This window comes from Austrofundulus limnaeus, unplaced genomic scaffold, assembly GCF_001266775.1.
Source record: "Austrofundulus limnaeus strain Quisiro unplaced genomic scaffold, Austrofundulus_limnaeus-1.0 Scaffold335, whole genome shotgun sequence".
Taxonomy (NCBI): Eukaryota; Metazoa; Chordata; class Actinopteri; order Cyprinodontiformes; family Rivulidae; genus Austrofundulus; species Austrofundulus limnaeus.
In genome coordinates, this window is record NW_013952737.1 from 122,536 (window position 1) to 134,965 (window position 12,430).

A 12,430-nucleotide genomic window follows, 5' to 3' on the forward strand; every position below is an offset into this window, starting at 1 on the left:
AGAGAGAAGTAATTAGAAAGATTGAAATAGCGATTAGATGTACTGTATATTAAGTATATTAAGTTGGTGTATATTAAATATACACCAACAAAACCATTCTTAAGTTTACTATTTTAAGAGCAACTGTTTCAGATTTTGAAATTTTAAATTATAATTGAATCTCAGTACTATGACACACAGAATACTTAGTTTTATGTGGTTAAAATGGGCTTCTACAGAAAATATATTATCAAAAACCTATAATGAAAAGTTCCCAGACTGCATATAGAATTATCTCTTGGGCAAATACATATTTTTTACATACCACAACATCGGCAGTTCTCTCAGCTTCAATTTAAGCCATATTTTATAGAAATCAGATTTAAAAATAAGGGTGCTACAAATATTTTCATGACAGATTGATGCACATCCCACATTGAATCCGTACCGTTTAGTTGACTCAGTGAATAGTAAGGGCGCCTGTGGTGGCGCAATGCTAGCTATAGCGGCTATGTCCAATCCAGTAATACAGATCAGTGGTATTTATTTCACATTTAGTCAGCTGTAAACACAGTACTTCCCAGTGTTTATAAGAGGATGCATTAAATAGCTGTTTCTATGCAAGAAATACCACAAAGAGCTCAGCTTAGTGGTGCTCAGCTGTAGCAATGAGATGAGGAATGTGATGTTTTGTGTTTAGTTGAAGTTAAACATGAAACACTGAAGTTAATTACATCTGGCTCTTTAAAGTCCACCATAACACTCACGTGGACCTCAGTGAAAATGAGTTTGAYACCGCTGGTCTAAAAGGGTTTGTACAGTCAACTCAGAAGTTATCAACAGTTACCACTGAAACAGAAAACCACTGGAATGGTCACTGACGCCTCTAGGTAAGTCTTTTGGCATCCATCTTGAGAAGACCTTCACCCATGTCAAAAGCCCTGTTTTACTAAAATCAACTTTTATCATACATAATTTTAAAACAGAAGAGGATTATTCTGCTGACCCAACAAGTTTGGGCAGACCCATTGTGAATCAGGCAGAAACAAGCTGCCTCCGATCATTGAGGGATTTAAACAGTGATTGTCGAGTGTTTTCTTGGCTGGAACTGAACAGAGTCTAAGTAAAGCTTAATGTTTTTGTTGTAAGATATTCAAATGTGCAGGAGTTAAAATTGTGCAGAGGAACAGAGGAAGAGTTTTGATTGGATGATGGATCTTGATGAAAAGAGGGAGCATTGTATCCACCATCAGACACARTGGTGGAGCCAGGGGGTGGGTAATGGTGGTCTTGCCCACCATGAATTAATCTTTGGCCAACCCAATCATTTGAGGAAAATATACTTTAAGCAATATAAAAGCTAGAAAGTCTAGTTCACTCAAATGATCTGGGAGGCTGGGTTACATACAGTACTGTATATATAACGGCAGCCATCTTGGATTTTGGTGAGGCAACCCAGTTCTCAACAGAAACTGTTCTTACATGCAGTCACAAACCAGAATGGAAGTTGGTTTCTCAATCATTTTTCAAGTTATACCAGTGACAAAATGAACAGACAGATGGAGGGTATTTCTAAATCCCCTCTTTGCTCTGTGACGGGGGTTAAAACACAAACGTACCCAGACGAGCAGCTGGGTCATGACGACGTCTCCCAGCTGGCAGGCGGCGTGCAGAGCGGTGCGGGGAAGCGAAGACGAACCAGCGGGCTGGCTGTTGATTTGCTCCTTGGTGCTGTGGGCCAGAAGCAGCAGCAATTTGGGCAGATCTCTGTCAGTCACCGCCGATAGCAGCCACGCCGCCATGTGGTCCTCCGAAGGCCTGATCCCCGGGGCCGGCTGGAGAGGTGCCACAAATGCACGCTGCTCGTACTTCGCACGGATCCAGGACTCCCGCTCCTCTCTGAAGAAACAGAAACCCAGGAAAATATAAAACGTGCACAAAGGTGACCGGTCTAAACTGGTTCAAGTTGGTGGTTATACAGAATTTGTTGTTTCTTTTCTAACACTGTTTTATTGATTTAAAAGTAATTTCTTCAAATAAAAAGTAACAAATTCTGACCACTTGCTAATAATTTATCTACAGGACGTTCAAGTGCATCATCTTCTGTTTCTGACCTTTCCTTGGTGTAATAGAAAAATATATCTTGTTGTTCAGTGTTTTAATGAGAAAACTTGAACCCATTTCCTGTTTAAAGACACCTTCATTAACCTAACTCCTCTTCTTCAGGTCTGTTTACTGTGCTGGTGTAGCAGAACCCACCGGGTCGCGTTGGGTGTCGGTTTGGTCCGGCCCTGAGTGCAGCTCTCCCAGATGCTGTTGGCCATGTGGTTCCCGATGGCGGCCAGGACCTGCGTGAGCTCCCCGGGCCAGTCGTCCAGGTCCAGTGAGCGGACCCGGGAAAGATGAGTGCCCAGGTTCCGGTGGATTCCTGAGCACTCAATGCAGATGAGAGCTCCGAGGTTCAGGCTGGCCCAGGTGGGATCTGTAGGATGAGAGAGGAGACACCAGTTAGAGACAATGAACCCAGAACTCTGTTCAACACCTGAGTCCACAGGGCAAGATGAGAACCAGAGAAGAACCAGAGAAGAACCAAAAGTGAACCAGAAGAGAACAAAAGGAGAACCAGAGGAGAACCAGGGGAGAACCAGAGGAGAACTAGAGAAGAACCAGAGGAGAACTGGGGGAGAACCAGAAGAGAAACAAAAAAGAACCAGAGAGGAACCAGAGGAGAACAAGAGGAGAACCAGAAAAGAATAAGAGGAGAACCAGAGGAAAACCAGAGGAGAACTGGGGGAAAGCCAGAGGAAAACCAGAGGAGAACCAGAAGTGAATCAGAAGAGAACCAAAGGAGAACCAGAGGAGAAGCAGGGGAGAAATATAGGAGAACCAGAAGAGAAACAAAAGAGAACCAAAGAAGAACCAGATGAGAACCAGAGGAGAACTGGGGGAGAACCTGAGGAGAACTTCAGGAGAACTGGAGGAGAACTGAGGGAGAACCAGAGGAAGACCAGAAGAGAAACAGAGGAGAACCAGAGGAGAACTGAGGTAAAGTCAGAGGAGGAGCAGCGGAGAACCAAAGGAGAACCAGAGAAAAAACAGAGGAGAACCAGAGAAAAACCAGAGGAGAACCGGAGGAGAACTAGCCTGGTTTAAACCAGACCCTGTCCTTCACTTTGCTTCGTACAAGGGTCTGGATTTGATGCATAGACAAGTGATTCTAGCAGGAGGCGTGGCCTCTGCTGAAGTTTAAAATGATTGGATCAGTTGGCTGCAACGTATGTGGCTGTGACGGAGGCTAAGCTAAGAAGCTAACCAGAAATCGCATGTGCTGCATACAACCCTACTGAGAGGAGAAATATACCGAGCCGAACGAGACGACTGTAAATGAGAGCTGCTGTTTTGTCAGACAAATTTAGTTTAAGTTGGAAGCCTTATCAACATGGACTGGCTTCAATCACTTCCTCCACTACCAGAGAAGAACCAGAGGAGAGCCAAAGAAAAACTAGAGGAGAACCAGAGAAAAACCAGAGGAGAACCAGAGAAGAACCAGAAGAGAACCAGAGAAGAACCAGAAGAGAACCAGAGGAGAACCAAAGGATAACCAGAGGAGGTCTCCAGGAACTTACTTGGAGCTTCACAGTCCACACACAGGCCGTTGCCCTTGGTGTTCCTGATAGCCTGCAGAGCCACAGCCTCACTCTGACTGCTCCTGCGGGCCTGCACACACACATTATTCTGTTAGAACATGAAGCGGCTTTATGGATCAGAAAGGGGCGGTTGTGGCAGAGTGGTTAGGAGAGTCGTCCTGGAACCGCAAGGTCACAGGTTTGATCCCCCGTTCCAGCTGTCTCAGTTGTTGTGTCCTCGGGCAAGACACTTCACCCCTAATGCCTCTGATGTGTGTCCCATCAGTGTAAGAATGTGATTGGCACTGATTAGTCTCCATAGATGATTGTACATGTTAGCTTTGTAGAGACCTAATAGAGTGCTGTGTGAATGGGTAAATGAGGACACAGACTGTAGTGTGAAGAGCTTTGAGTGTTCTGGTTGGGTAGAAAGGCACTATACAAGTACAGTACATTTTGGAAACTCTAACTCCTGCCRGTCAGGCTGGTTGTCTCTGATATTTAAAGGTTGGATGAATTATAGACAGAGGTAGATGCTCAGAGCCTGACTGTCTGATTATTATATAAATTTTTCACCAACTTGTTTCTCTTTTTTTCTGCCTGATAATAAAGTTTTAAGTTCAGAAAAATATATATTTTGTTTGCTGTATTTAGGCAGAGTTTCCTCTCACCAGTGTCATCAGCATCCATGACAGAACATCCAGATTGTTGAACAAATTAAATCATGTAACCTGACGGACGTTTGGTGTTTTAGCCAGCGGGCGTTTCTTTTAGACTCACTGTTTATTGGTTCCTAAATGTCTCTGGTCTGTACATGTTTACACATGTGTGTCTTTTTAATAATATTCAAGACTAAATATTCTACTTTTACAGTTTTTTGGCTTTTTGTTTCTGTAGAACATTTCAGGACTTGCTGCTTCACACTGACCCCAACTTTGAGAAGCACAGTTTTAGCTGAGCAGCTGATCTGCTGCCTTCTACACTGGAAATAACAAGTGGACATAAAAGCCAAACCTTAATGTTTTTGGTTTGTAGAAGGAAACCAGATAGTCCACCCAGAAAGCCCACCGGTCTACAGGTGAACCTGTGACCTTCTTGCTGTGAGGTGACAGCTCTAACCACCGGTTTGATTCAGTAGAAGTTATTTCAAAGTTTTCTAAACTGAGTGAAGAACAGAGAGCTGCACTCTGACACTGACCTCCTCCTGATGATCCTGACTTATTCACTCACTGTTGGGTAATAAACAGTTTACCTTGTTTCTGCCGCTCTCACAGGACTGCAGGCTGGCCAGGATCTGGCTCTCTATAGCCGAGACCCACGAGTCCCTGTCCTCCAGGCTCTGAGCCTCAAAGTGCCATGTTTGTCCAGTGAAGGAAACTATGATGAAGTCTGAATTCTCTTCATCTGCAGGAGAAGAACAAGCATCAGAGCTGAATACAGACAAAACAGATTCATATTCAACATCCAGACAGTGAAGAAATCACGACAGTTTAAACAAAACAAAGTTAAACAGTTTGATGGAGGAAGAAAGGAAAACAAAGTTACTTTAGTAAAAACAACACATGCTGGTATTCTTCTGTTAAAGACAGAAAACTCACTGAGCTCTGAAATACCTTCAAATTACTACTACTGAAAATACTTCAACCCACTGATAAGAATCAGACTTTACAAAAATAATCACAATCAATTTCTGTAACTCTGAGGCTTCTGCATGTGTCCACAGGTGTCCTGCTCCACTCCTCATGAACAAACTGCTCCATCTGTCTCAGGTCTGAAGGGTTCCTCCTCCAGATGTTGGAACAGGATTTAGATCCGGGCTCAGAAGGACACTGATTTAGGGTTATTTTCTTGTTGGAGGACCCAGGAGCTGCAGCTGAGACCAGGTTTTCTGACACCGAGCAGCACATTAAGCTCCAGAAGGCCTTGATAGTCTTCAGATTTCATCGTACCCTGAACAGGTCTGTGTGAGATGGATCAAAGCAGGTCCAGAACAGAACCAAGCCTCCTCCATGTTTCACTGCAGATCCAGGGTTCTGCTCATCATCACTACCAGCGGTGCTGCTGGACCACACTTTGACAAGTTTTCATGATTTTGTTCCAACAAACATTTAAAGTAAAGTCTGATTTTCTCAGTTCATATTTATTACTTTAAAGCTACAGTGCCAGTGATTGTGGAGAGGTTTTGTCTTTGACACAAGGTTAAAACAAACATGTTTCTGCATGCTTCAGACATGATGGAGATGAACAGCAGGGACATCACAGCACAGGCTGAATGTGACCCGTCACCCTCAGGTGTTACCTGTCTTATTAATGTTTCTCAAGCTACCAAAGCTCTTTAATTTCCACATTTTGCGTTTGGCTGCAGAAGCACAAAAACAAGGACAGAGAGAAAGAGACATGGACTGTAAGCTGTTAGGACACCGTTAAAGAAGACAAACATCTGGAATCATCTGGAGCCACAATAAAGAGACAGAGCAGAGCGAACAGCTCTGTACAGCAGGGGGCTCATGTACAAACGTCTGAAATAGGGATACACCAATTTAAAAATTTCAGCCGATATCGATATCCGATATACATAATTATTGCTGTTGTGGTCAATAATCAATATTTACCGTTATTACACAAACACACAAATTATATTATACATACACGCACAAACACACTTGGGTCTTTTTCCCTACATCAGTTATTCCTGGCTGCGCAGCATCAATATCACTATCATGATCAAACAGATGCTGCTCAACCAACCATCTCCTCTCTCAAAACAGAAACACAAAGATAAAAAGTGGCAAATCAATATCGGACATTAATATCGGCCCAGTTTTACATATCGGACCGATACCAATATTTTTAAAAAACGACCAATATTGTCCGATACCGATATGACATATCGTGCATCCCTAGTTTGAAACTCGCACGGATGAATCTGATGTTGCTATAGAAAGCTGAGGGTGGACATCAAGGCCCTGTCACAATAAAATTTGAGACAACTTAGGCCATTTTTTATGTCTAAATTACTAATAAAAGTTAGATATTTGGGTCTTTAGCTGGGTGGTCCAGGCAGCTCACAGCTCTGAAGACATCCCCTCTTCTCATCTGTAATATCCTCTAATAAAACTAAAGTCTGCACAGGCTTTAATTTCCTCTAACTGCACAGACTGGATGTACTAACTGCTCACCGTGCATCTCTGGTGTGTACAGTAATTGTTTTCACATCATCAACACTTTCCCAGCATCCCCTTTAAGCCTCACCAACGGAGCAATAACTGCAGAAATATGAAGCTCTGCTCATTTCCACAATGCTTCTTTATGGATACAGACGAAATTTAAACAGGAAAAGAACAGGTTTTAAAGAACATTTGTTAACGAGGCTCCTGAGCTGTCTGAAGTCTGAAGTCCAGCAGTTAGTTTAGCTTCTTCTGTGTCTGAAGCATCTGAACTTCACTCACCCTCAGCTTGGCCAACGGCTGCGTCTCCTTTCTGATTCATGCTCTTCTTCCTCCTGTTCTTCTTCCTGTCGCTCATCGGAGAGGACTGGCTGGGATCTTTCCCAGCCGMGGAACCAGTGGTCCCTTCCAGGCCRTCTGAYGTAACATGTAGACGTCATGAATAACAGGTGAAAACATAGTTTGAGGGGAACAGGCGAAAATACGATGGAGTATTAGGGCCACACAATGAGATTTTTAACATTTTTTTTAAATTACGAGAATAAAGTCATAATATTATGAGAATAAAATCATAATATTATGAGAATAAAGCCATAATATTATGAGATTAAAGTCATAATATTATGAGAAAAATGTCATAATATTCTAGCCTTTACACGAAAAATCATGCAGTTATCCTTACATTAAAATGAGGAATGTTGAACAACTTAAGTTGTTTTTTAGTATTGCTTGAAATAAATAGTTATGTAATCTTTTAGCACATTAGCATCAAGGACTTGGAAATTGTGCAAACAACTACAAACTGAAGCTGTATTGTTAAATGAATGTATTGACAGATTTAGTCACGTGGCTAATTTGGATAAAAGCATATTAATCTGACCGTGACTCAGGTCATTGCGGACTACTTTGTAAACACAGAGACATCTGTACACAGCAGATGTGGGGAAAATGTGGAGGAAACCAGGAACAGAAAACGGACACGTCATGTAAGATTATGACTTTAATCTAGTAAAATTACTACTTTAATCTCGTAATAAGAATTTTTAAAAATCTTGTATGGTCCTAATACTTCGTCGTACGAAAGGCTCGTCACCTGCGAGAACTTACCGACACTTTGTGCTTTAGTGGACAAGGAGGAGGGGCAGCGCTGAAGTCCTTTCTCACCTCCCTGAGGAGACAAAGCCCCGGGCCGATCGTCGACCACGGACAGCGTGGACGGACACAGCTGAGGGACTGATGTCCAGAAGAAGAAAAATAACTGGTTATTTTATAAATAGTACTGTTTTTACTGTGTTCAGTAGTCATGTCAGCCTATAACCAGCCTAAAGCTTCAGTATTAATCTGTAAAACATTTTACTGGATGAAAACTGAAAGATACTTAAAGGAACAACATCCTGTTTGTTTTTAAGATCAGGTTTGTCTTTTCTTTTAATAAATCCTATAGTCAGTGTTGGGTTTCCTGAGCTATCCTTTAGCTCCAAGTAGGGGTCTCTGCAGAACATGTTGTCCTGTGGGCGGAGACGGCCCTAGTCRTGATTGGCGGAGGTCTTGATGTGGGCGGAGATGGCCCAAGTGACGTGATTGGTCGGATTAATGGTGGGGTTTGAGGAGGCTGGAGGCAACGGGGCTTGGTCGAGCCGGGCAGGAAGCAACATGTTTTTTTTTAAGTTAAGTCAACTTTATTTATATAGCACATTTAAAAACAACTGCCATTGGCCAATGTGCTTCACATATTGCAAACTAAAAACAAAGCATTGCTAAAAGAACACAAATGATAAAACCATAAAAACAGACCAAATAAATAGGGAAACAACTCACAGATTAATTTTAGTCATAACTTGAGAAAGGAAAGCGCTATCTGCACAAAATTTGAACGTCGTACRTTTGAAGGGATGTGTAACAATATGGCTCGGTCAAAACATCCCTAACCAGTCTGTAAAAGATCTCTAAAWATCAAKATTTTTTACACGCTGGARAAGTCCCAGGAATTTTGACCACCCCWCTGAAGTCCCGAAAGAGGGTCAAAAGACCCTTAGTCCAAASTGACGATTCTGAWGGCTCCAATTAGCATCCTTTCATTTGTAAATGTGGCTATTGCCACATTTACAGAAGGGGACAAAACCCCTCCTTTTGCTTAGCAATCTGAGACATACAAACATCTTTCTTTGTTGTAAAAACAAAATGTATAGACGTCGTTGTCGACAAGATGATGTCCTTGTCGACATCGTCAACGTCGACATCGTCGTCAACATAGGTGCAGAGTTTTGGGCCAAAGTGGGGATATGTACGTAGGGGTACAGTTTTGCCGCCCGATGATACTCCCACTCTGTTTCTCAAGGGTTCCTGTTTAAAAGTTTTTGCTCTGAAGATGTGGTGTGTTGCAAAGAACATAAGTGGATGCCACTGTATTTTCAGAGCTACAGTAAAAATTCTAAATATAGTATCTGATTCAAGTATTATGTGTTTAGTAAGGTTTTGTCTTTTTGTTTTCAATGAATATATCAAATCAGTCAGAATTGACAGGGGGAGCATAAAAGTTATTTTGTGGGACAGTTTAGAAAATTTACAAATACCACACATTTACACCTGTGAAACACATTTACACCTGTGAAACACATTTACACCTGTGAAACACATTTACACCTGTGGCAGAAAGTAATTTACAGCTACTTGAATAGCTGTAGTCTTGTTCTTATGAGAACAGAATAAATGCAGACACACAGACAGGAGTGGATCATTATTTTTTACCCTTCGATCGTGTTTGGAGCAAAGAAAAACACAATGGCACCAAAGAAGACCTACAYTGCTTTGCAAGTTTTGGAATTACTGACTGCTATGGATGACTGCGAGTCCGATGGAAGAGAGGAACTAGCTTTTGATGAAATAGATGATTCAGACACTGATTTGAACTTAGAACTTTCTACAGATTAAGATAAATGGTAAATGGTAAATGGACTGAATTTATAGAGCGCTTTTCAAGTCCCTCCGGACCCCAAAGAGCTTTACACTAACAGACCCATTCACACTCACATTCACACACTGATGATGGCAAACTGCACTGTAGCCACAGCTACTTTGTAAATATTGTAAATAAAACTTGCTGCTAATTCCTGTTTATGTATCTTGATTCCCTCAGCCATGTCTGCAGCCCAAAACTCTGCCCCTACATCCCCCCCCCCTTTTCCCAAAACTCTGCAACTACCCCCATTGGCCCAAACTCTGTAGACATGGCTGAGGGAATCAAGATACATAAACAGGTCTTGGCAGCAAGTTTTATTTACAATATTTACAAAAAAGCTTACACAAGCAATGTATACATTTTGTTTTTACAACAAAGAAAGATGTTTGTAAGTAGATGTAGCTGCTTCACATCTAACACATTACACACCCAGTTTTCCTCCTACATTTGCGACAGGTAAAGTTCTTGCAAACTGCACACTGTTTTGTGTTGCAGTTTCTTTTGCAGAGTGTCTGAACCTGACACTGTCGTCTTTCCAGGACCAGGCTGGGTACGTGGCTTTTTCATCATGGCCTTTCCAAGCATAAAACACTGTTGAAATTCAAGTGCAAGGCCATGTATAAAGTCTCTTATGCTCTCTTTACAATTTTTTTACTGTAGCTCTGAAAAGTCAGTGGCATCCAGTTATGTTCTTTGCAACACACCACAACTTCAGAGCAAAAACTTGTAAACAGGAGCCCTTGACACTAGTTTGACTAAGGCTGCGCTTTTTTGCACAGGAGACCTTGGCCTCTACATCCCCTGCTCCCCTGCTGTGAGCCACAGTGTCTATTAATGTGCTAAAGAGTCAGTCACACCTAGAGCCACACATAACCCTAATCACAGCTCACCTACATATCCCTCTTTTGGCCCAAAATGTGCTCCTACAACCCCGCCATTTGTAAATTTTCTAAACTGTCCCCAAAACTGTGCCCCTACATACCCCGCTTTGGCCCAAAACTGTGCTCCTACAAATCCCCCCTTTGGTATTTGTAAATTTTCTAAACTGTCCCCAAAACTGTGCCCCTACAAATTCCCCCTTTGCACACTTTTGTGCTCCTAGTCAATTCTGACTGATTTGATATATTCATTGAAAACAAAAAGACAAAACCTTACTAAGCACATAAGGCTTGAATCAGATACTATATTTACAATTTTTACTGTAGCTCTGAAAATACAGTGGCATCCATTTATGTTCTTTGCAACACACCACATCTTCAGAGCAGAATCTTGTAAACATGAGCCCTTGAGAAACAGAGTGAGAATATTATCAGGCGTGGTCGGTGTGTCTGGATTAGCTGCAGCCATATGAACAACAAAAGGCAACGAATAGCCCTCAGATTGCTTATTTTCAAAACAAAAGCACCCGTTCACAGCTGACATAGAATGTGAGCTAAAATCCTTGAGCTCAATCGACCCCTCCCTGGGTTCCAAAGGTAGAAATATTAAATGACCCTTCTCTGGGACTTGTAGTGTAAAGAATGTTTTGACCAAGCCATGTTGTTACTCATCCCTTCACATGTAAGACGTTCAAATTTTGTGCAGCTAACACTTTCCTTTCTCAAGTTGACTAAAATTGATCTAAAAAAAACATGTTGCTTCCTGCCCGACTCGACCAAGCTACTCCCCGCTGCCTTCAGCCTCCTCAAACCCCACCATCAATCCCACCAATCACATCTCTTGGGCCATCTCCGCTCACATCAAGACCTTCACCAATCATGATTTGGGCTGTCTCCGCCCACAGGACAACATGTTCTGCAGAGACCCCCTTCTCTTTAGTTCTGCTAGTTTGAATCTGTTAAACTGTGTCTGGTTGTCACAGTAGCATGGAGAGTTTTGAGGAGCAGCTGTCTGAGGCTGTCAGATAACGTGCATAGAGGAGTCTGTCAGCTGAAAAGTATATGTTTCTCTCTGTGTGACAGATCTAACAGCAGATATCTGAGTGTTGTGTCCAGAGTAAGACACAATGCTGAACCTTCAGAGTGCTGGAACACAAACTGAACACTCTGCTGCTGGCTTTAGTTGCTCTTCTCTCCTTGTTTTTATTACCATAAAATCGACAGCTGTACCAACAGCCTGTGTTTGTCCGTGTTTCTTTTCTGTCCTCTCAAACACCAGCCGGTTGAGGCAGATGTTCGCCAACCCTGGTTCTGGTCCTGGTCCATTTGCCCGTGAAGTAATTGACCCAACCCTAAACATCTTAACTGACACCTCCCACGTCCGGCACACAGACTACACACCTCTGAAGTAAGGGAGTCCAGGGTTCCTCTGTGTAAACAGAACTTATTAATTCCTCTGTCAGTCAAGGTTGTTATTGATGATAAATAGTTAAGCTAATCTGTGCATGGCTAAAATCTGTGTTAGTTTAAACCAGGGATGTCAAACTCCAGTCCTCGAGGGCCGCTATCCTGCATGTTTTAGAGGTTTTCCAGTTTTCATTCTTTGTTACTGTCATGTTTTTATTATTATTGTATTTATTGTTCCTGTGGTTTTTTAATATTGCACTGAATGGGCCTCATGCAAGAACCGTTCGTACGCACAGATTTGTTCTTAAGTTGTGCGTACGAGTGATTTAGGAGAATTAGTGGCATTCACCAATGTTTTCGTATTCTAAGATTTTTTTCAGATACGAACAAAATTTACGAGTGGTCCAGACCTGT

General features: G+C 42.2%; 1 protein-coding gene across 1 annotated transcript in view; it reads right to left on the reverse strand.

The window, feature by feature from the left end:
• agap2 (ArfGAP with GTPase domain, ankyrin repeat and PH domain 2) overlaps positions 1-12,430 on the reverse strand; it is a gene marked incomplete in the record, with an annotated part of 53,672 nt that overhangs the window by 9,008 nt on the left and 32,234 nt on the right. The window contains 7 exon segments of the mRNA XM_014022542.1: positions 1,599-1,878; positions 2,239-2,461; positions 3,606-3,696; positions 4,858-5,009; positions 5,905-5,964; positions 7,055-7,204; positions 7,775-8,005. Of these exon segments, the coding sequence (XP_013877996.1) occupies positions 1,599-1,878; positions 2,239-2,461; positions 3,606-3,696; positions 4,858-5,009; positions 5,905-5,964; positions 7,055-7,204; positions 7,775-8,005 (1,187 nt within the window).